Here is a 24,750-nt window from a genome sequence, read left to right as displayed (position 1 = left end):
CGGGTCAATAAAGGAACAGGACAAAGTAATGAACTTTGCAAAGTGCCCATTCGCTTCCTCTCTTTGAAACTGTGTGGAATCGTGTCTAGAAACGTCCTTGGGTTTCGCATTAAGAATGAGTCTCTTTCTTACTGTCCTGTCAGGTTATTTCTATCTCAGAAAAGATACATAGATTTTTTTTTTCAAAACTATGTCAGGGGCAAAACAAAAAACAAGTGGGTATATTTATATTTTAACAGACGGGTTCTATCAAAGGGAGGGGTAGCAAGGGAAAGACCACAGTGTGTGAGCCCTGACTCAGCAGGAAGGACAGTCACAGGCTAAGAGTCCCAGTCCCAGTATCACGGACACACTACTCAGATGCAGACTAATTTCTAGGCCTTGCTGGCTACCATGAAGTGGTTTTTAAATGCCAACTTGTAAGATAAATGAACAATGTCTACCATGCCCTTTTCTGCATGGTAGACATGTGACCAGTGAGCTCCTGGGATGCACTGAATCCTCCTAGAGAGCTGAATTCGAAGCTGTGCGAAATTAACTTTCCACAGCCTCATCTAACCAGTGGCTTCTGGAACAGAGGGCAGAATTGTGGGTCACTGGGTCACTGGCTCCGTGGCCTCCTGAGGTCTTGTGTAAAGCTCATTGGCTGCATACATAAACTTGTATGAGGTGACACCCTTAGGTCTCATCAGATCCTTCAGAGTCTGTCATTGGATAGAATCCCAGCATTTCAACCAGAAGATCTTTACATAAAACCATCAAAGCTGGTGAGGCTACACAAGCTACTGGGATGCTGGGGTGTGGTCTACAAAACTGAAGGCTTTCAAGACTGTGTCAAATATGGGAATCATATCCACCATTAAGTGGTGCATCAAGCTGGGATGCGTTTTTGAGAAGAGAGCATAGGAGAAAGCGCTGACAGCATGTGGGAGAGGAGAAAGGAGAAACTGTCCCCCTTACACTTGACGTGTATTATGCCGTGGCCCTCCTAACTAACAGGTGGTGGTGTGGAATTTGTGCTGCTGTTCTTTTTGGTTCCTAGAATTTGATACTAGGGCAGGACAGGTGGGCACTCTACATTTAAGGCAGGTCCCCAGCCTCAACAAGAGGTTTTTAATAGTTTCAAGTTCTCTTTCATAATTTCTTTTTTGTAAACTTGTATACAAACATTTCTCTAATGCATTAAAAATAAACATTTAAGACAAAAAAATCTGAGCAATAAAAAAGTTAAATAGTCGTAGAAAAGGTAAACTTTACTAAGTTATCACAGTTGAAGACCATATTGGGGTTCAGATACAATCCTGACGCATAAGCTGAAATTCCAGGTTCTATTTTCAACTAGTTATTTTCTTGATTTCTTTGAACCCGGCTTCCTGGGGACGACCAAAGCCTCCTCCTTCAGAATTCTAATTCTCCCTATAAGACTCTGCTTCTCAGCTGGGCTCCCTCCAGTTCCAGCCCTGCCCACTCGCTTCCCTGGGCCTCTACCTCCTGCTTTTGTGACATTCGTCTCTTTCCCCACCCCAGCAAGGTGGAGCAAGCTCAGACAAGATGAGAAGAAGGTGCTTTCCCAACAGAGAGTCCACTGCGAGCAAGCAGACAGAGGCCAGGCAGAAGTCAGAGGTTGCAACCACTGGGGACAAGCAGCACAGGGGGCAGTGATGGCTACACAGTACATTTAGGGAAGAGACCCTGTAGCCATTACCCTCCCCTACAAGGCCAACAGCTGTTACGAAACACTAAAAGCTGCCACAGTAGCAGTCTGCCACTCCGACATGCATGCCCAGGTCCCATTTGCCCCTCAGCCCTCCTGCAGCCTTGATACAGAACCGAGCTAAGGTACAACAAGAGCACATTCTGCCCAGAACCTACTTTGGCTTTGTCGGCCTGGGATTTCAGCTCCTCCATGTCCTGCATCAGGTCTCTGTTGGCCTCCTGGGCAGCCTTCAGTTTATCCTCCGTGTCCACCAGCATCTTCTGGAAGTTTTGCAGGATTTCTTCGTGCTTTATTTTAGTCTCAGAACTGGCTTTTTCATACTTGGCTTTCAGGTCCTGACACTGGTAGTGGCTAGTTTCCATCTTCTTTTCCTGCAGAACCCCAAGGAAGGGGTAAGCTGCCTGGCCACACAGGCCACCTGGCCACACAGGGCACCTGGCCACACAGGCCACCTGGCCACATGGTGACTGCCCACCCACTTTGCCAGCAGTCCCCTTCCCTTCTCCTTACCAGTTCCAACAATTTGTTCTCCAGTTCTTTCTTTTCCTCTTCATGTTTTTTGGCTGCTTCCTGTTGACTCTGTTCAGCTTTAAGAGTTACTTCCCCGATACTTTTCTGCAGAAGACTTGCATTTTCATTAGCCTTTGTAAGTTTGAGTTGTAGTTCTTCCACAGACCTAGAATAAGTTTCAACAAAAATTGTCAGATAGTTCTTTTTCTAAAAGAGATTTTTATTTATTTTATGTATGTTAGTACACTGCAGCTGTCTTCAGACACAACAGAAGAGGGCATCAGATCCCATTACAGATGGCTGTGAGCCACCATGTGATTGCTGGGAATTGAACTCAGGACCTCTGGAAGAGCAGTCAGAGCTCTAACCACTGAGCCATCTCTCCAGCCCTGTCAGACAGTTCTTCATATATTCATGTGCATATGCTATAATGTACATATGGGTACATGCATGGTCACTGTTTATGTGTTCATGTGTGAGTCCAGGCAATGCATACACCACAGCACTGCACATGGAGGTCAGACGACAACCTTGGTGCCAGTCCTCACCTTCCACCATGTGTGAGGCAGGGTTTCTCTTTACTGCATCATGCTGGGAGATCCTCCCGTCTCCACCTCCCCTTTCACTGTAGGCACTCTAGGATTACCTAGATTCTGGGAATCTAAACTCTAATTCTCCACCCGTGCCTCATTTTATCTGCTGAACCATCGCCACATCCAGATTCCTTGTGTTTTAAATTGAAGAGTTATAATAGAAATACACTATAAATAACAATTATATCAAAGACTGAAAAATTGATGAGTATATAATTATACCTGAAATCAAGACAAACTTAAAAATGACTTGCCTGAAGAATAACTTTAACAACTGTGATTGTTCTAAATAAATTTAGAGTAACAACTACTATAATTACAAGAGTTTATTAGTTTATGTTAATAGATGGATAAAGGGATATGAGGGAGGTAACTATATTAGGCCAGGTGTGGTGATGCAGGCCTTTCACCCCAGCAACTGGGAGACAGAGGCAGGTTGATTTCTGGGGCTTCAAGGTCAGTGTGGTCTACACAGCAAGTTCTAAGACAGCCAGAGCGATACAGAGACCCTATATCACATAGCTAGATAGAGAGATAGACAGACACACAGACAGACAGGCAGGCAGATAGAGATAGGGCTAAAGAGCTGATTCAGCGATTAAGAGCACTGGCTGCTCTTTCGAGAACCAAGGTTTGGTTACACACACATGGGAGCTCACAACCATCCGTAACTCCAGTTTGTGGGACTCTGGTGCCCTCTTCTGACCTCTGCAGGTACTGCATGCACACGGTGCCCTTAAATAATTGTGGGCATTATTAATTAACTATTATTAATGGTTATCTTTTTAACCTAAAAAATGTTAAGAAAGAAAAATAAGTTTCAAACTTTCAGCAGACTGGTTACCAAAAGGTCATTTAAATGCCTTTTGGGAAAAGAGAATACAAAAATTACCGTAAGTAATTCTGGCTGCTGGTGAGATGGCTCAGTCAGTAAAGGGTTTGCTTTGCAGGCATGAGGACCTGAGCTCAATCCCCAGAACCTATAAAAAAAAAAGCAAGTGTGGTGGCGTGTGCTAATAATCCCAGCTCTAGGGAGGCGGAGACAGGCCAGCCCTGGGGCCTCCAGCCAGCCTAGCCTACTTAGTGAGTTCCGAGGCACCGAGAGGCCCTGTCTTTAACATGGGGATGGACAGTGCTTAAGGAACAACTTTGGAAGCTGTCCTGCTCCTGCATGTACCTAACACAGACGAAGGGAAGCATGTAACTCCCCGTGGACACAGTGAGAACAAGAGACGCTGGCTCAGAATCAGGGCCAGCGAGTGATACAGCAAACAAGCAGACGGTGCCAGCCGTATCTAGTATGAAACGCCCTCAGAGGCGGCACCTGGAGGCTCTGCACAGTTACTTCTGCAGGTGCCTCCGAGCTAAAGGGACCAAGGCTGCTACTGAAGCTGCCAGCCAAGGCAAGGTCACCCACCACCAGGCGACGGCGAACTGCACTGTGGGTAAAAGGCTGGAGGACAATATAATTTTATAAGCTTTACTTTACGAAATAAAATTCCAACAGTTCTAAAATGTTCTCTAAGACTTTGCCTCGTTAATTAAGTATTTGATTTATAATGACTGCTATGTAAAGGGGGAGGGGAAAGGCAACAGGCACTTCAGAATAAGCTGGGTGTGGTGGCACACACCTTGAAACCCAACACTTAGGAAGGAAACAGAGGCAAGAAGATCTTGAGTTCCAGGACAGCCAGGACTACATGAGACCCTGTCTCAAAAAAAACAAACAAACTAACAAAAAAGAACCTTAGAATAGAAGACATTATTATTGTTGTCAGGCCTCAAGATAAAAGAAGTTTTAGTACTAGGAAAATCTACGTAAAAGGACGCCAAGACCAGGTGGCTCAGCTGGGATGCCTCGAGTGAGCCTCAGTTCCTTTTTCTTTAAAATGGGGAGCTAGAAAAATATACTCCCTCAGTAGGTGCTTCCTGTCACTGTGTGGAGGAAGTTACAAGCATCTCCAAGGTCCTGTAAAAGATATCACTGCCATCATGAAACTGGTGCCTTGTCCTCCTGAGTCACCGAAAGGTCTAGAATCCTACTATACTCCTTAACTCTGTCACTCTCAACAAGTTAAGTAGCTTGGAGCTCAATTCAGGAGGCCACACAAGGACTGGCGAAAAAGGCTTGGCAAAATATTTGCTGACCAAGCCTGATGGATACCTAAAGCCCACTGTGGGATAGTAAAAACCACGAGTGACTGACCAACAGCTCATTCAAGGAAAAAGCAAGAGTGTAGCTCCAACCCCCAGAAACACACACACATACACACACACACACACACACACACACACACACACACACACCCTTAAAAGAAGAAAAACCAGAAAATGGAAACACAATGAGAAAAGGAACCAGGAAGCCTTAAAACAAGACAACCTTGAGTCTTTTGTTTTCCTCGGTTGTTTTGTTTTGCTTTGTTTTTGCTATAAGGTGGGATTTCACTATGTAGCCTGGGCTGGCCTAGAACTCACTTTATAGACCAGACTGGTCTCAAACCTCCAGAAATCCACCTGCCTCTCCTCCCAGGCGCTGGGACTGTGCCCACCCAGCAGCCCTGAGCCGACAGTCCCTTATTGCTGAGTCTACTCTAACGTGGGCGCACTTTCCAGCCGTCACACATACCTTTCCTTCAGACGTAATTCGTCATTCATCTTTGTCAGCTGAGAAGAGTTGTCCCCTGACATCTTCATTATTTCTGCAATGTCATTTTCTAACTTTTCCTTTGCCTTTACCAGCTGATCTTCCCGTTCATCCTTCTCTTTAAATTTTGCCTCCATGTCTGAATATACAAAAAATAGCAATGTTGTGTTAAGAGCAAAAAAAATATTTTTTAAATGCATACATACCCTGTACATATTTGCAGATAGCCATCTCTGCCTGCATGGAAACCACATTCTAGCAGAGGCAGATGATAAATTGAATAAAGAAAGGAACAATGTACTAGAAAGAGGTGGGTGCTAAGAGGAAATCTGGAGGTAGAGAAAGGATGTTGAAAGAAGGAAGGAGTAACATAGTATATGGAACTCTCTGAATTGGTGACATTTAAGAAAAGGCCTGAAGGAAGGATCAGAAGCAAGAAGCAAGTCAAAGGCCCCAGGTAGGCCTGACATGTCCTCTAAAAGCAAGATGGCTGAAGGCTGGAGTGCAGTGGGTGAGAGCAAGTAGAGACATAGGGTTTGATGGGCTAGGACTTGAGCGTCCAATGGGAGTAGGAGAAGTCACACGATCTGACTCTGGCCAATATTGATTAGAACAAAAAGGCTAAGGGAGGAGGTGAGGAGCAAGGGGTCAGCTGCATGTTGGTCTGTGTGAAACGCGATGTACATAGAACAGTGGCAGCAGTGGCAGATGCTTTTGTAAAGCAGAGAAAAGAAGAACTGCTCGAGGTTACGTATCTCAAACAGGTATTACACAAGGCAGTGTCTGAGAGGCAGATCTGTTACGGTAACGTAAATGAACTATCTCATCCTAGGCACCCAGTGTAATGGCTAGTTACCAATGACACGGCCTTACCTGTTAAATTTTCTCTCAGCTTCTCCAGTTCAGAAGACAACATATTAAACTGTTCCTCCTTTTGGTGCAGTTTATTAACAGTATCTATTAGGATAAAATTAAAAGCTTTATATATATCATTTAATAAGACCACCCAAAACTTGGTTGCCCCTCCTAGGTATCACTCTTCTCCCTCAGTCAAAACCCAATGCTTCTCAATAGCATATGTGTAGATAAGATCATTCTTTCACAGGATTATGCAGATCTTAATATGGATCAAGCCTTAGGTCAAAAGAAGAAGTAACTATTTTTGGAGTTTGAAGTTTCAGGAAACCAATGGAATGCAGTTTTTCTGTGCATTCTACAACTTCCAAAGTTATGACATTAGACTACCTTACACACACCCAAAGCCAGCCCCTAGCCCCCCTAAACACACCCTAAAACTTTCTGCTCATATTTCAGTGAGACGTACCTTGCATACTTGTCTGAGTAGAGACGGCCTCCTCTGAAGCGCTGGCAAACTTTTCTTTCTAAAGGAAAGGAAGCGGATGACACTCATCACACAGAGGTTTCAGGCGACGAAGACTAAAAGTATCTATCAGTTACCATACTACTTGGGGTTTGTACTTTGGGCCATTAAGACTAACGCACTTAAAATACGCAGACTTACCGTGCCTTGTACACATGTGCATACATGAGTGGGAAGTGCATGTGTGCGTATGCATGTCTATCTGTACCCAAGTGTACAACCAGGCACATACATGTAGGTATATACATTCACATATATATATTTAAACATAACACGTTTAGAACAAATCTCCCGGATCTCCTGAGATACATTTTGAAGTAGAATTAACAAGAGATCTGTTTAAAGATTTGACTTTATGTGTACCTGCATGCATGCCTATACACTGTATGTGTGCATATGCAATGCATACATGCCTGGTGCACACACAGGACAATCAGATACACAGAAATGGATGTCAGGGGTTGGGGATTTAGCTCAGTGGTAGAGCGCTTGCCTAGGAAGTGCAAGGCCCTGGGTTCGGTCCCCAGCTCCGAAGGGAAAAAAAAAAAAGAACCAAAAAAAAAAAAAAAAAAAAGAAATGGATGTCAGATCTCCTGGAACTGGAGTTACTGATGGTTGTGAGGCAGCATATGGGTGCTGTGAACAGAATCCAGGTCCTCTTCAAGTGCAGTCAGTGCTCTTAGCTACTGAGCCCTCTCTCTAGCACCCCAGGAGACTTTTGTGAATGAATATTTCCAACAGACTATTAAAGATGAGTACATAAGCCATAAGCCAGCAAGCCTACAGGGCGCCCATCTGTGTTGTTCACAAAGCTAGGCTTCAGTGGCACCTGACCTTCCAAGAACAGGAGAGGAATAATATTGCATTATTTAAAACAAAACAAATAAAAAAAAAACCCTAACTCTTGGAATTTTAGAAGAGAGGGTAGCAAAATATGGTACTCAAGACACTTATTAACAACTTATTGTTACACCAGGCATGATGGCGCACGCCTTTAAACCCAGCACCGGGGAGACAGTGGCAGTTGAATCTCTGAATTGGAGGCCACCTTGACTTCAGAACAAGTTCTAGAACAGTCAGGATTACACAGAGAAACCCTGACTCAAAAAAATAGTACCACTTTAAATTACGTGTAGGTGTGCATGTGTGTATGTGCACTTACGTGTGTGCAAGTGCCCTGGAGGCCAGAGGCAGGTGTCAAGTCCTCTGGTACTGGAGTTACTGACAGTTGTGAGCTGTGTGATGGGAATGGAACCTTGGTCTTTTGAAAGAACTACAACTGCTTACTGAGCCATCTCTCCAATTCCATTTCTTCTGTTTTAAAAATTACATTTACTCATTGATGTGTTTGTGTGCACATGTGTGGGCACATGTGTGGGCACCTGAGCCAGGTGTGCAGGCGGAGGGCAGAAGACAACTTGTGGGAGTCAGTTCTCGCCTTCCACCATGTGGGTCCTAGGGCTCAAGCTTGGGTCTTCAGGCTGATCCTTGTCTACTGAGTTCCTGTCACCCCTTCACCAGCCTCTGAAACATTTCCTTAAAGAACCCAAGTCATAGAATAGCCGGATGTGATGGCACATGCCTTTAGAGTTGGTACTCGGAAGGTAGAGGCAGGGGGTCTCTGTGAGTTCAAGGCCAGCCTGGTCTACATAGTAAGTTCCAGGCCAGTTAGAGCTACAAAGAGACACCTTATCTCAAAAAGAAAAAAATGTACAAACTAATGATTCTGAGGCCAATTTTTTCTAAAATGTACTTTATATATTATATACCACAGCTGTTCAACAGAACCTTTGCAGTGTGGCTACCAAGCACTTAAAATGGACTAAATGTCTAATTTAAATTTACATTGAATTTATGTTGAACAATATAGCTATTTTTAAAAGGAGAAATGTGGGGCTGGAGAGATGATTCAGTAGTCACGAGTGCTAGTGCTTACTGCTTTCTGCAGAGGACCCAAGTTTGGATACCAGCTCCCACAGCAGAAAGCCCCCAGCCACCTGTAACCCCAACTCTAGGATCTGACACCCTTCTGACCTCCACAGGGATGACACTCAATGTGCACACACCACCCATAAACGCACATGCATCCCTATAATTAAACATAAAGTCTTTTTTTAAGTAGGAATTCGAACTCATGCTGAGGTAGTGGGACTGCTGTGACAACCCATAGTACAAGGCTGAGTGAGTTTCAGATCAGAAACAGCAACGCTGTTTCAAAATGAAACATAGGAAACTGTAGCACAGACGCTCACACAAGAAATAATGCTTCTCCAATGTGATCAGGGAAAGGAGGCAGTAAGAGGGAGATCTGGAGCAGCTGGGACCATTGATCCTGAGAAGCTACCTAAGTTCTCCAAAGCTTCCATAGGTACCATGGCAACTGTCCATAATTATTACCCTCCAGTAAGGTCAGACTATGGTGTAGAAGGCAAAGAAAGAGGGAGGAAGGGTAGGAAAAGGTTTTGTTTATTTTGGGGTGTTAGTTGGTTTGGTTCGTTTTTTGTTTTTTGTTTTGTTTGGTTTTGGGTTTTTTTTGGTTTTTGGTTTGTTTTTGTTGTTTGATTTTTGTTTTTTGTTTTTGTTTGTTTGTTTTTGTTTTTGTTGAGATGGTCTCACTATGTACACTGGCTGGTCTGAAGCTTGCTATGTAGACAAGATGGGCCTGGATCTCAGTCTGTCAACCTCTGCCTCCTGAGGGCTTGGGTAAAGCCTTGTACCATTACACGATTTGGGATTAAGAGAAAACATACAAACGGAAATATAATTTCCTAAGGCCAACTACAACCCAGTGAGTGTTCACCCCGCCACTAGAGGGCACTAAAGACCAGGACAGTTGCCGCACACAGTCACAAAGGAGATGCTGACCGGGGAATGCAGGAAAAGCCTCATAGGGGTTGGGGATTTGGCTCAGTGGTAGAGCGCTTGCCTAGCAACCGCAAGGCCCTGGGTTCGGTCCCCAGCTCCGAAAAAAAAGAAAAAAAAAAAAAAAAGAATGGGGTTGGGGATTTAGCTCAGTGGTAGAGCGCTTGCCTAGGAAGCACAAGGCCCTGGGTTCGGTCCCCAGCTCTGAAAAAAAAGAACCAAAAAAAAAAAAAAAAAAAAAAAAGCCTCATAGGAGACAGAAGTGGCTGTGCCTGCAACTGGGAAGATACTCCTCTGTGTTTCGTAAAACTAAGCTGCCAGTAACTGCCAGGCACTGCTTCACCGGAGAAAAAGATCTTTTTTTTTTTTTTTTTCTGAAAAGGAAAATTAACACCTACCTTTACTGCTAATTTGATTTGATCCAGTTCCCCTGAAGGCATTTATCAGCTGCTAATACACTCAATTTAAATCCACATTTTTGAAGAAGTAGAGAAATAGCTGTAGTGGTTTTTGGTTTTTTGGGTTTTGTTTTGTTTTGTTTTGTTTTTTAAAATGGAGAAAGTTCCTTTAAACAGGAAAAGGCCGGAAACGCTGAGACTCCCATCCAACAGGTACTTACCAAAGTCTGAAGTTCTTTTTCCAAAGTCTCCTTCACTTGATTGACTTCATTCAAATTGCTCTGCAGACTAGTGAGCATTAGTTCTTTTCCCTGGAGGTCTTTGGTAATGCTATTAGCCTAACACACCGAGTTATATGGTACATAAGTGAATGGAACAAAAAAGAAACAAAAAAGAATGATAAGGAAAAACAAAACATAAAAAAAATGAGAAACACAACAGAACCGTACTGGAAAGAGGTTTTTTTGTTTTGCTGTTGCTTGCTTTGTGCTGTTTTAATTCTAAGACGACAGTGACTTTTCAAACAATCAGCTGTAGGTATGGCTGCCTCATCTTTTTTGAGACAGTTTCTGGATAACCCCTGCCTGTCCTGGAACTCTGTGTAGACCAGCATGGCCTCAAACTCAGTGTGTGCCAACATACCTAGCTACCATAGGTTACATTGATTTTACTTATGTGTATGTATGCACATTGTGTATGTGCATAAGCTTCCAAAAGAGAGTATGCGATCCCTTGGCACTGAACACCAGGCCTGGATCCTCTTCAAACACAGTAAACGGGCCTCACTGCTGAGCAGCTCTCCAACCTCTAATGGCTTTTCTCTGTGTAGCCCTGGCTGTCCCAGAACTGGCCGTGGAGACCAGGCTGGCCTTGAACTCAGAGGTCTGTCTGCCTCTGCCTCCCGAGGGCTGTGACAAAAGGTGTGTGCCACCCCCACCCTGCTCTAATGGTTGTTTTTAAACAGTTGAAAACTGGGGCTGGAGAGATGGCTCAGCGGTTAAGAGCACTGACTGCTCTTCCAGAGGTCCTGAGTTCAAATCCCAGCAACCACATGGTGGCTCCCAACCATCTGTAAAGGGATCTGATGCCCTCTTCTGTACTCACATATATGAAATAAGTACATTTAAAGAAAAAAAAGTGGAAAACTATGCTAGCCCTCTCTAGCTAACGTTGAATACCATCATAGTCTGAGGAAGGAAGTGCTGGTATTTACTTCCTAAACGAGCAACCTGATCAAGTTCATTTCTGCATTTTAAAATCCTAGCGGCATAGAATAAAAAATAAGGACAAAATCAGCTCAGTGGTAGAGCCTGTTTTTAGCACAGACAGGCCCCAGGCACATTATAATGGCAGTTTATATTATTCTGTATACTTGTACGCTTAAAATATTTTAACACACGAGTCATTTAAAGGTCCAGTGGACAACCACCAGAACTCAGCTTTCGTTAAACCTTTTGTAAAAGGGTGACCCAATGATCAGCCCGATAGTCTATTCTAGCTACCTTGCTTTTTTTACCGGTTTTTATCAGAACCACCTACAATTAGAGAACTATTCCTATAGCTAGTCCATGTTCACGGCGCTACTTAGCCAACTTTTGCTGTTTCTCTGTCTCCACCTCTCTCAGCCACCACAACCCTCTCTTCTTTGTCAACAGAACAGCTTCTTCCACAAAAATCAGTCACCAATACCAGAGCCTCCACTAGTGACAGGGCTGAGGAAGAATAGCTTGAGGAACTGAGGGTGACATTTAACAGGGCTGGATAATAGGAAATGTAGCCAGTGGAGTCATTACTTTCCTAATCCTTGACAAATAACACACTTGTCTGGTCTCCCCAACTCCCCAAAACTAAACACACAAAAAGGAACAGCCCGTGGAGTAGAGGCATACGTCTGCTGTAATCCCAGGATGTGGAAGACCAAACTACAAGGAGCACTGAGAACTCAAGGCCAGTGTAGGCTACAAAGCCAATCCTAGGCGAACCTGGGCTAACCTGGGCTACAAAGTGAGATCCTGTATTGAACAAACAAACAAACAACTAAAAAAACCCACAAGGGACAAGAATATAGTGATACATGTAATCTTAGCACTTGAGAGGAAAAGGCAAAAGGACCATAAACTTAAGGGCAGCTTGGGGAACTCTTGGGGAACACAGTGAGACCCAGTCTCAATTTTCGTGCCACCCCCCAGAAAGCAAAGGTTAGACGGTTTGGTGAATGAGAATGGCCCCCGAAGGATCACATACATTTGAATAATAAATCTCCAGTTGGTGAGACTTTGGCAAGGATCAGAAAGTGGCCTTGTTAGAGGTGGCATATGATAGGGGCTAGGTTTTGAGGTTTCAAAGTCTCTCATTCAACCCATGCTTCGGGAGGTAAACTCAGCTCCTCTCCAGCGCCATGCACATCTGCCTACCTGCTGCCATGCTCCTGCCAGGATGATCATGACTCACCCTCTGAACTGTAACCTGCATCAGCTCTTCCCTCTATAAGCACCTCTGTCACCGTGTCACAAGTGGATGGTTTCTTCATTATGGCATAAAAGTATGGTAACAATGCAAACCACTCTGAGCTCCTGCCCTTACTTTGCTGTGAGCATTACTTAGCGTAGCACGCTGACTAACACGGTGGTTAAGAAGCCCTCCAGAGCTCATGTTTTGCTTTTATTATATATAAATAACCGTATAAGCAAAGGAGTGATGTGGGCAGAAAAGGAATAAGCTTAAAATGTGGTTTTTGTTTTGGTTGATTGTTTCTGATCTGTTTGTTTTGACAGGGTCTCTTTATATAGTCCAGGCTAGCCTACAACTGGACTGGCAAACTTCCTGTCTCACCAGTCTAAGCCCAGCCTGAGCTTGGCTGGCTGGCTGTCTCTCTGTCTCTGTCTCTCTCTCATTCATTCACCTTAACATCACTGTTTTAGGAAGTTAGCTCTATTTTAAACAGAGAGTATGAGCTTATATAGTAGTTCACATCATGGCCAGGAGACAAAGTAGCAGATGATGTTTCCAAACAATTGGAACGAAAATCCAAATGGCCGGTCATGATCTGCTCTGCTCTCCTCAGAAGAAACCATACCTACGGTCCTCAGAAAGTAACCTACTGCACTCAAGTGGATGCACCGTGCAGTTCACGGTAAATCAGGCATTTTGCGGATGAATGACTTCAACTTAAAAGTAACATGTGATGAAAATAACGAATGGAAAAGGGGAAAATAAAGATGGGAGATGTTGATACAAACCTTGCTACTTTCAGCGTTCCTCTCCATCTCTAAGTTTTTAATCTGCTTTTCGGCTCCCTCAAGCTGCTGCCTAAGTGTCTCGATCTCCAGTTTACCTTCGGAGTTGGCCTTCCGAAGGGCATCCAGATCCAAGAGCTGTTCTTCGACAACACTGAGTTGTGATGTGAGATGACCAACGACCTGGGTTTGTTCACTGTACTTGGCCTGCAGAACCTCTAGTTCCTTTACCTTAATCTCTGCCTCCTGCAGCTTGCTGAGCATCTCCTCCATCTCCACCAGGTGCTGGTCTTCCGCCGTGTCCAGCCGTGCTTTGACGGCCTCCAGGCTGTCCTCCTTCTCTTTGATGATCTTCATCAGCTTGGCCTTCATGGACTCCATCTCTTTAGCATGGGCAGACCGTTCGGAGTCCTGCTTACTCTGTAAACTTTCTATTTCGTGCTGGTAATCTAGTCTGAGTCTCTCTATCTGTGTCTTTAACTCAGCAAACTCAGCCGAGTCAGTTCCAATCCCTTTGCTAAAGGACACCTTCAGCTCCTCCATTGCCTGCTGGTGGGACGCGATGGCGGTCTCCAGTTTGGACTTCCACAGAGCGATGACGTCTGAGTTCTCCTTGTTGGCATGGTCAAGCTTGCTCCTCAAGGACTCGTTCTCTTTGGAGAGCTTTTCAGTGGCAGCGTGCAGAGCCTTGATCTCCTTCTGAAACATCTCTTCCCGAGTTCCAAAGTGGTCCTTCAGAGACGTCACCTCGTTCTGGTGGTCAGTATGTGTGACTTCTAGCTTTTCTTGCAAAGCACTGATTTCTTGCAAAAGAGAAAGAGACATATCCACATCTCCGGGAGGTTTACTGGACTCTAGCCTTCTTCGGAGCTCAGCTACTTCCTGTACTCTCAACGCTAGGTCCTTTTCTAGTTCCATTATTCGGGACTTTTCTGATACTGTAGCCACCTAGTGACAGTGGTCATAAGAAACAGAGAGCACTGATGATTTTCCTTATTTACAAAACACCCGGAGTCAAGCAAAGTCAAGCTATCACATGTGGGGGTTAATGTCTCGCACACAGAGATAACGGCTTCTTAAGCTCGATTCTGGAAGCTCTACTATGTGATTATTATAATCTTCAACAAGCTCCCACAATTCGGGAATCTCACATGGATATTGAGTTTACCTCACTCCAACAAACTCTACCTGGACTCTAAGGAGGCTTAAACCGGAAGTACTCACTAACTGATAAGAAGTTAACAGAAACAGTAGTTTCCAAAGTGCTCCACAACCTGCCTGCCTCCTGAAAGCAAGCATGCTCCTTTGGTCAGATTTCCTGCCTTGCTTACCCAGACTGCACTCAGTAGCACTTCAGGGGCTACCCCGCCTGAGGTCGGTGATTAAAGCCCACCATGCATCTGCCTGAGGCCTGTGATTAAAGCCCACCGTGCATCTGCCTGAGTCCTATTATAAAGCCCACCGTGCATCTGCCTGAGGTCTGTGATTAAAGCCCATCGTGCAGACAGTCACTAGTCACAGGTGGCCGAGCCCTGCATGTGACTCATCTGAAGCAAGATGTGCCGTTAGACACACATCAGGATTTGAAAACTCAGGGAAAAACAGACATAAAGTAGCTTAATGATTTTCATAGTCACTGCATGATAAAATAATATTTTAAATATAGACTGGGTTCTATATACTATTCAAATTAATTTCACCTGTAACTTAGCGTGTGGGCACCAATCAGAAAGTTAAGACCTCAGTTTATGCGGCTTGCACTCTACTTCTGAGACACAGCAGGTATACAAGGGCTAAAACTTCCCATGTTTCAGTGAGCAGTGCTGTAGACTAAAGCCTCAGCTGGATAATGAAGAATTCACTGGCTCTTTAAATGACACTAAAGGATCACTTACCTGTGATTAGACATCAGCCTCTCACACAAAGACCCCTTTCTGGCTTTCACAATTGCACCCTGTTTCCCTAACCCAGTGGTTCTCAACATTAGCGCACACAAGTGGAACGCATATCTCAGCTGTGCTCTTGCTACGTCCACACACTTTGACTCCATCTGAGCTCTGGAGTTTTAAAAACTAAATACTCCAGAGTTAGGGGGAAAGATACTTTGCTATCTTGTGCTTTTTCATCTACAGACATTTTCTACTGCTACTTCCTAGCCTCTCGGTTTGGGACAAAAATATATAGAGAAAGTGGTCTTAGGACATAAAAAAACCTTTGTCTATCCTGAGAAACAGAAGGGAATACAGGTAGTTTTAAAATACCAATGGTCGCAGATGTCAAGACCAGCCTCTTCCTACTGTCAGCCACTGTCCGTGTTGCCCGTATAGGGACAGGAAACACAGGACAGGTGTCTTCTGCTTCCCTTGTCCACCCAGCATGTTATGATGCTCAGTAAAATAAATGTCCAGAAGGAAAGGAGGGGGGGACACCTCAGTCACTGACTGATCTGGAACTGACTGAGGTTGTAGGCTTTATGGCTATAGAGACATTTCAGATTAAACATGTTAATTCATTTATATTTCATCTCTAGGGAGGGGAGGTCCATCAATTTCTTACCTACAACTAGTATATAAAACAACAATGAACCCTTTTGCCACGAGATTATAGCATAAGTAAACTAAAGCCAACATGTCCGTTCCTGGTCACAATGGAACTGTCAAATTCAGAGAACGCCAAGTCAAAGGCAACAGGGTTGTGGCTCTCTGTGTGGTATTCTGACACTTCTATTTTAAATTTAATTTTCCAACATCTGCCCTCAGTCACAATTCTCCTGCTGGTTTATGGCCATAAAAGTCAGGAGCTGTTTCTTATTCTTGCTTATATTTCGACAGCACCAGGTAAGCTGGGTATAAATTGGATTTACAGGCCGGGGGTGGGGGTAGTTCTAAAACACTTCCCGAAAAGGACTGTAGGTGATGTGGGAAGTCAATGGACCACTGGTTATTTTCACACGCGGCACACCAGGAGTGAGGGCCAATAGAAGACACTGTGCGATATGGAAGGCTGTGAAGTCTCATTTGAAAACAGGTGTCTTATTATCCAGCACAAAACCAGAAAACTGAATCTGTGCTGACTAAGGCATGGAAGAATAGTTTAGAAGTTAAAAAAAAAGGTATATTCCCTTATTTCAGTTACACCAAAGGGTCTCTGTCTCGTGATCCTTTGAATTCCCCAGATCAAGACTTCGCCCTCCCTCTCTCTCTCTCTCTCTCTCTCTCTCTCTCTCTCTCTCTCTCTGTGTCTCTCTCCTTTCCTTTCCTTTCTTTCTTTTTCTTACCAAATACATGTTTATTTCTGAGAACAACTGGAACCATTTTCTCCCTTCTCTTTTTGCTTTTGTTTTGTTTTGTTTTGTTTTGTTTTTCCCAGGCAGAATCTTGCTCTGCAGTGAGCCAGGCTCACTATGTGGGCCAGGCTACCCTGAACTTGTGGTAATTCTCCTGTCTCAGCCTCCCAAGTGCTAGGATTACAGGCACGTGCCACTATACCCAGCGTTACTTACTTATGATTTTACGTGCATACACACCTGTCTGTGCACAGGTCTGTGTGTCTGTATATATGTGCTTATGTGCACAAGGACATATATAAGCCAGATGACAGCCTCAGGTGACTGTCCTTGGGCTCTGTCTACCTGGGTTTTAGAAACAGGGTCTCTCTTTAGCTTTACCAAGTAGATGAGACTGACTAGGCTGGCCAGCAAGCTTCAGGAAACCTGTCTCTGCCCCTGGAGGGCTGGGATTACAGGCATGAACCACCATGCCCACCCTTTCTTACATGGGTTCTGAGACCCAACCCCAGGTCCTCAAGCTTGCAAGGCAAATACCTTACTTACTAAATGAGCTATCTCCCTGGCCTTTCTTCTTTATTAGAAAACAAAAGGTTATGATTGAGAAAAGGAAGATTATTCATTTGTCTAGGTTTTTATATCAATGATTTCACACCAAAAGAAATCTCTACAAATACTACTGATTCAAAAGAAAAGTCAGGGTAACAAATTTGATCTGATAGATATGAAGTAATTTTTGAAAATTTAAAGTTAAGGCCAATCACAGTCAAACATGATTTAACAGGTACCTATATGAATATATGTATTTTTAACATGTGATGATTTCTTTTAGCACAAATCAAAAGATTCTCTCCTATAGTAGTTACAAGCACAGACCCTGGAACCAAATGACCCGAAACGCCGAGTCTGGCTCCACGATTATCATCAGCTGTGAGACCTTAAGCAAACGCACCACCATCTTTGTGCTTAGTGTCTTTGCTCTGCAGAAGTCTACAGAAAAGGTGAGAATAATACAACCTCCTTCCAAGGGTGCCAGAAAAGCTGAGTATTTACAAAACACTGAGAGTGAGCGCCTGACAACCCTACAGGTGCTTTAATACATAAACAATTAGAACAGGACCGAGGCCCTGGCCCCAAAAGAAAAACATTTGACCTTCCTAACCGCTGGATTTTAATCTGGGTGTCAGAAAGAAAGGAGATGTAAATTCAGCCATTAAGGGGGATGGGGTGGAGAAACAGAAAAGAAAAGATAATAGCGGGTCAAAGTTCTTAACTCTCATTTTAAAAAAAAGAGAGAGAGAGAGCTAACGTTTCCATTTCTTTTTCCCAACAGGCCAGGGGCAAAGGCAGGGAAAAGCATAAATTATTTAGAAAACCGAGTAACTAGGAATATGAGAACTGGAGGACAACTGGCTGCTTGTGGAAACTGGAGAAGAAGTGTTTTAAAGTACTAACACAGAGAACCTCAAATCCCACTGGAGAGAACCACAGAGTTTATAGGGTTAGGAGGCTTCTGATCTTGATTTCAGATAAGTTTACTTTTGACAAAATGCTTTACACAAAACACCTCCTCATCACTCTATGCTCACGAATACCTGAGCGGTACTGAGACCAAACTCAGGCCGAACCCCTGGGACAAGGCTCAGGCCGATGGCAGGCCTGTCGCCGGTCACCCGACGTGTCCACCATTCACACTTGGGAAGCTGCTTCATGAAATAGTGAAAACCATTACCCTAGTGTCTTCTAACTCCCTCTGGAGTTTGTCAGCTTTGGTCTTTTCAAAGAGCAGGCTCTGTTCAAGCTCCTTAATGCGGGCATGCTCCAGTTTGGTCTGCGTCTGTTAGTAAAGGGAAGAGGAAAAGAACACAACAGTGCCACCGTGACATGCCAGCACGAGAGGAGAGAGAGCGGCATGCAGGCCGAGCCACCAGTCCTTTCTGCCATAGGACGAACAGAAAAGGGTAACAGAGAGAGAGAGGATGGAGCTGCCAGGGGAGGGAGGGAGTGAGGGTGGGCACTATGAACAAAGGGGGAGGGTGGGAAGAGGGCATGAGCTAATCTGTTGAGAAAGAAAAACATGGAGACACATGAGGCAGGATGAAGTTTCAGGTGCATGCAGCCAAAGATATGTTATCTCAATAAGTGAAGTTTATCAGCACAGATTAGAATAGTTAACACCCCCCTAACTATCATCTTCCCTCCCCCACAGTGGCTGCTGGGCATTAACGTGTATGTCACTGACTGGGACTTCACAAGGCTGCTTGACCCCCGCAGAGATCATCGCTTACACCTATATAGTGGAGAAGACAATGCCACAAGTCTCCAAGCATTCAGTAGGTCCTCAGAGCAGACTGCTGGACCTGGCAACAGTATGTAATAAAAAAAAAAAAAAAAAAAAAAAAAAAAAAGGGCAAAGGAGACATCTTAAGAAGAATCTGGGCTGTACTATAGGCTTTGGCCTATAGTGGCTTAAGCCTAAAATCCCAGTGCTTTGGAGCCTGAGGCAGGAGGATTGCTGTGGGTATTTGGCTAGCCTGCGCTAACAAGGCCTGAGCTATAGAGTAAGACGTTGTGTCAGAAAAGAATTATGCATGAATGAGTAAATAAAATAGGCTCCAGAAGCCAGCGCCAAGGCGCCCAGCAGGGGTGTCTGCAGGAGTGGGTGATGCTTTCTGGTGAGGTTCTCTACAGCACAGGAAGGCCGCAGAAGCTCTAACTTCCTCCCAACTGGGATTTTTCAAAGGCTTAATTAACTATCTGTTGAGAAGAGGGGAGGATTCGAGATTACAAAGACGGTACTTAGATTACCACCACTGCCTCTCCCTCTGAAAAAGCCGACTAGGGAGAGCAGAGCAAGAGGAAAGTCAAACTCTGTTCTTTACCAGCCCAGAAGGTGAGAGAGGACGGCAAGGCAATCTCATGCTGAGAGAACTGGTGAGCTCTGTGTGTGAGTGGGACCTGGAAACTGCACTGTTGCTGCGACTTCCTCTCCACAGTCCAGTTACCTGGCTGGGACCATGGAGGTTCTCTCTGCCTAAGAGACTCAAGCGTGGCCGAGTCTTGCTTCGCTTGAAATAACTGTGATATTGGTCGAAAGGAACCCCCGCCCCCATCTCTCTTACCCAACTGTCACTGGAACAATTGACTGGCGCTATAAGGGTTAACCTAAGATGTCTATCGGTCTGCATAAGACAGAAAGGTCTTAACAAAGTGGTACCAAGTAGCATCGAGCCTGAGGAGAAAGCCAAAGCTACAGACAGATATGTCCTCTGGCACTCGGTGTCTTCAACACATTCAAGGGGTCCCTCCGAGGCATAAAGAACCATCCATCACAGGACATTGAAAAGAAAAACAGAAAACGTTTTTGAGACAGGTCCTGGCTGGCCTGAAACTCTAGGAAGAGCAGGCTGGTCTAGAGCTCAAGGATATCCTTCTGCCTCTGCCTCCTGGAATGGAGGGTGTGCGTCATCGCACTTTCAAAACCTAACAGTCCCCTGCATCCACATGTCCTTACAAGGACTCTCCTTACAAGGAAGTAACTTAATCCGGATCCCCAGCATTGGGGCTACAGCTTCAAACTCAAGGAGGCAGAAAAAGAAAATGGCCTCCAATTTCTTTGACCGTCAATTAGGCATCCTCTTGGCAAAAGGTTACTCACTATGTGCAGATAAAAAACAGATATCCAGGGGCTGGGGATTTAGCTCAGTGGTAGAGCGCTTGCCTAGGAAGCGCAAGGCCCTGGGTTCGGTCCCCAGCTCCAAAAAAAAGAACCAAAAAAAAAAAAACAAAACAAAAAAAACAAAAAAAAAAAACAAAAAAAAAACAAAAACAAAAAAACAGATATCCAGCCAGGCATGAGTCCCAGCAGCCGAGGAAGCAGAGACAGGAAAATCAAGAGGAGGAGGCCAGGCTACATTGCAAGTTCTTGGCCAGCCTAGATGACATAGCCAGAGCCTATCAAAAAAAAAAAAAAACCAGGACAAGAGAGGTGGATCCTGTTTGCAATTCCAGCACTATGCAGCCTGAGGCAAGAGGATCACCAAAGGTTCAAGGCTAGCCTGGGCTACAGAGACCCTGTCTTTAAAAAAAAAAAGAAAAAAAAAAAACACCCATGCACTGTTCCCTCAGTTCAGACCTCCCAGCTGAGTACAGCAACCCCTTACAGAAGGGGGCGCTCCACGGTGGACTTTCACCAGTGATTCACCTCCGTGCCACAGCCTGTGGTAAAAGTGTGACACTGAACAGGACAGCCCGTTAAAATCCCTGCTTTCTGAGACTAAGGTGTGGTATCCCGAGAGGAAAGTCCTGGGACAGGGCTTGGAAGGAGAGCAAAGGCCTTGCGAGAAGCGCACAGAGAGGCAGGAGGAGGTTCCATGCACACTGACACTGGAGGCAGCGAAACCTGTTCTGGATGGAGAGAAGAGAGAGACCCAGATCACTGAAGTAGCTTCGCAAAAAGGAACCCCTCATCAAAATGTCAATGTGAGCGCTCTATTTCAGCTCAATAGGCGGTAAGAAGTCAAAAGAATTCTTTGTTTCAATTTTGTTCTTTTGAGCCTGTAAATCAAAGCAAAAGGTTTTGGGTCCTCTCCATTGGCAGCAAGGCTGGCAATGTGTACAGGAATCAATCAGTGCTCGGGAGGCCACTCCGGTATGATCTGTGAGAAGAGGAGCCAGCACCACACGGTAGCCCTGCTGCTAGGAAAAGCTCCCTCGGTGAGAACCAACTAAAACACCCTGTACATTCAGGGAGGAATTCTGGCCTCTACTGCAGATAGGAGGGGAAATACTGTAGCCATAAACCAAAGTTCGAATTTATCAGTTGCGCTGGCTAGCAGTGGGGGCATGCACAAAGGCAACCGGAAGCAACGAGGCGCAACCGGAAGCAACGAGGCTGGGAAGGTCAGACTACTTGGGAAGTATCTCCCAGCATTTCCACAGCTCCTCCAATCCTAGGTTTCTACCAAAATTAGAAAACATTATGAAGGAGGTGAAGGAGGCCATGCCCTCAGACAATTTCTTTCCTTTTCAGTAAAGCATCTTTAGAAAGCAAATATTTACCTATCAGTAACAAATGAGTCTGCAGAGCTTAGTCATTACACACAGTTTCTTAAAGATACAAATGCACTTGCTTTGAAAGTCACATGCATAGAAACACTAAGGGAAAAGTCCCAAGGTCAGATTATGCCGTTAGTATTCGAGTGTATCAATAAGCATTTTAATCTGAAATCGATCTGTGTTATGGGAAATATCCACACAGTTAAGGGCCCTCTTACATTCTCGGGGTCTTCAGAGATCTGGCTCTTTTGCTATCAGTAAAAAAATAAAAAAAGTAAACAACAACAAAAGAGGTTCAATTAAAGTTTCAATCGGTGTTAGGGTTTCAATATAACTTTATTTGATTAATCTCTAGTAAGTTTATCAGACAGACTATACTGGTCTATTGCTAATGTAAATATCTTAACTCAGCCTTTCCCAAACCCCGGAGGCGGTAATTCTTATGAATTAGATGATGAGATGGAACTTCTGGTGAGACTTTGGGTGTTTTTAAATGGATGACAACAGTCAACTAAAGGATGTGACTACACATGAAATGAGTGAAGGGGGTTTCTGTTATAGTACTGAGAAGCCATTAAAGTCTAGACCTTATAAAAATCAGAACTCAGAAAATGATTTCTTTATTGACTATAAAAAATAAAACAGACTCCAAAATCCTGATGGTGGCAAAAAAATTATATGCATATTTGTATGTATACCTTCTGCTGGACGTGGTGGCACATGACTGTGATCTCAGCACTTGGGAGGCAAAGGCACATTGCTACCAGTCTGAGGCCAGCCTGATTTGCACTAGGCCCGCTAGCGCTCCACAGTGAGACCATGTCTCTAGCTCCTCCCGAAAGCCGAAAACTGTACTGACAAGTGCAATTTTTACTAAAATGCTATGAAGAATCTTATAGAATCTTCAAATTTTGAAAAGTTAATCATTTATTTTTGTCATCTATTTGGCAGTGGCTTAAAAGCAGCAAAATCATTTAATAGCAGTATATAATTCAAAACTAATATGAGTAATTGCTACAAACATAAGAATAAGAAACCTATTATTATAGGGAAAATGCTGACTTTTAAGTATGACACAGAAGTGGCATAAATTGCTCCTGGTTTTTGCTCTGGTAACTATGTTATTTTCAAAAGCAACTATCTAATTCCTGGTCCCAGAAGAATAAAATAAACTATGAGAACACACTGACTTTTATGGGGTTATAAAGGATTTATTCTGCTCCACTAAAGAACAAAGCTGGGCCACAGCAAAATTCCTTGCTAAGTATGACTATGTTGAAATGAAGCTCTTTTAAAGTGCTATTTCCAACATCAGAGGGACAAGTCGTCTTACTTAAGACTGCCTTTAGGACATACTGCCAGACTTATGACTTGATTAAATCCAATTCACAGCTTCTAATTTTGAAGCACAAGAAGAGTTACGAGCATTTTAATTTGCCACATGAATATCACATGTAATCACATGTAATCAAAGACTCAAAGACTAAACCACCACCTCAGTACAACCCAAGTGAGCCACAGCAGGATGCCCGCCATGGGCCACAGCAGGATGCCCGCCATGGGCCACAGCAGGATGCCCGCCATGGGCCACAGCAGGATGCCCGCCATGAGCCACAGCAGGATGCCCGCCATCCTCTTGACTGACTGTTTTGACAAAGATCAGCTGGCCCAGTGTGCCACTCATATTTCTCAATACTGGCATTCATTAAGGTTTTCAAGATATGGAAGGGTTTACCTCAAGATCACCTTTGGTAATTGATTCTTCTTCAACTCGGAACTGAAGGTCCTCAACCTTCCTGTGGGATAAAACCAGGACAAGGCACTAAGGAAAGTACTAAGGACACCTCACCCCACAGCAAAAGCACAGGAGCAGCACCCTGGTGAGGTCAGAGGGCAGCAATGCAAACAAACGCCTTAGACACAGAAAGTAAAGGCATGCGTCTTTAGGGCACGGGTGTAGAAAGGCTGTGCTGTAATTATTTAGAAATTCCAAACCTTTATCTAGGTATCAACTCTAGAAAACATGAAACTCATGAAAACAAAGAAACAAGAAAGCAAACAAAACCTTTTTCTCTTGGGCACATACACCAGAATGGTGTAATGTTGGCCTTAAAGGAAGATACTTGATTACCAAAGAAATAGGTTTAAGATTATACATGTGCAAATTGAATTGTGTGTGTGTGTGTGTGTGTGTGTGTGTGGGAGGGGAGAAAGAGAGAGAGAGAGAGGGAGAAAGACTATATCCTCCTGCATGCTGTAACGTAGGTATATACCACGCCCACAGGTTTGTAGGTTTATTTTGGGATGTGAGAACATCCTATACCCAGTGGTTCTCCATCCAGTGATTATGGACTAATGGTGCAGACCTACATCTAAGAGGGTCATGAGTTCAGAGCCAGTCCAATCCACTTTGTAAGACTGTTTTAAAATAGGAAAACGAAAGGCCTGGGGGTACTGGCTGTGTACGTTCAGTCTCTGGAGGGAGGGAGACAGCTTTCTCAGGAATAAGGTTCTTCATAAAGGCTAAGTGAAACCAGTCTGAGTAAAGCGAATCTCAGGAAAAGCATTCAGTGACAATAAATAACGGTGAATCCAGTCATGTCTACATGATACCAGGCTTCCTGGAAAAGTTGCATCAAAGCACACTCTCTTCACATAGCGGAGCTCAGTTTCTACAGCCATTCCTTTGGCTGATGGCAAACTTCTTGCTAAGACATCACTGAAAAGGGAAAGACCACACTCAAGGATCACCTTTTCTCCTCTTCCAGCTGGTTGAGGAGCTCCACTTTCTCCCTGTCAGCAGCTTCTACCATGGTACGCAGCTGGTCCATCTTGGCCTCCAGTTCCAGGACATGCTAGGGAAGCAAGGATAACAGTGAGTAGCCCAGGATACCTCCAAATAGGTAGGGCCAAATGAGACCGTGAAGGGTGAACATCAGTCTGGACACGGTCTAATGTTTTCTATCTTGGTAGGTTAGCCCTGACAACTTTCCTGGAAAGTAGATGACAAAAAACAAAAACCACAAAAAAAAAAAAAAAAATCCCACATCATATAGCAGCAGAGG

General features: G+C 44.2%; 1 protein-coding gene and 1 long non-coding RNA gene across 37 annotated transcripts in view; one reads left to right on the top strand and one right to left on the bottom strand.

The window, feature by feature from the left end:
- The window catches only part of Clip1 (CAP-GLY domain containing linker protein 1), a 107,247-nt gene that overhangs the window by 38,660 nt on the left and 43,837 nt on the right, over nt 1-24,750 (bottom strand). For 10 of the 36 annotated variants that reach the window (XM_063271620.1, XM_008769251.4, XM_008769257.4 and 7 more), the window contains 11 exons: nt 24,437-24,540; nt 23,421-23,481; nt 21,904-21,936; nt 18,360-18,464; nt 13,345-14,289; nt 10,327-10,443; nt 6,789-6,846; nt 6,338-6,421; nt 5,447-5,603; nt 2,228-2,393; nt 1,873-2,088 (listed from right to left, as the gene is read on the bottom strand). In XM_063271620.1, the coding sequence (XP_063127690.1) occupies nt 1,873-2,088; nt 2,228-2,393; nt 5,447-5,603; nt 6,338-6,421; nt 6,789-6,846; nt 10,327-10,443; nt 13,345-14,289; nt 18,360-18,464; nt 21,904-21,936; nt 23,421-23,481; nt 24,437-24,540 (2,046 nt within the window). Of the gene's footprint in view, nt 1-1,872; nt 2,089-2,227; nt 2,394-3,712; nt 3,818-5,446; nt 5,604-6,337; nt 6,422-6,788; nt 6,847-10,326; nt 10,444-12,519; nt 12,742-13,344; nt 14,290-18,359; nt 18,465-21,903; nt 21,937-23,420; nt 23,482-24,436; nt 24,541-24,750 lie in introns of those variants that run through there. The other 26 variants (XM_039089733.2, XM_008769259.4, XM_063271640.1 and 23 more) reach the window with 10 other exon arrangements.
- Nucleotides 14,289-19,035, top strand: LOC120095846 (uncharacterized). Its single transcript, XR_005491720.2, has 3 exons — nt 14,289-17,628; nt 17,961-18,588; nt 18,837-19,035. It is a non-coding gene; the product is annotated as an uncharacterized LOC120095846 (long non-coding RNA).

This window comes from Rattus norvegicus, chromosome 12 (assembly GCF_036323735.1).
Source record: "Rattus norvegicus strain BN/NHsdMcwi chromosome 12, GRCr8, whole genome shotgun sequence".
NCBI classification, from domain to species: Eukaryota; Metazoa; Chordata; class Mammalia; order Rodentia; family Muridae; genus Rattus; species Rattus norvegicus.
This window is presented reverse-complemented; position numbering and strand designations above follow the sequence as displayed.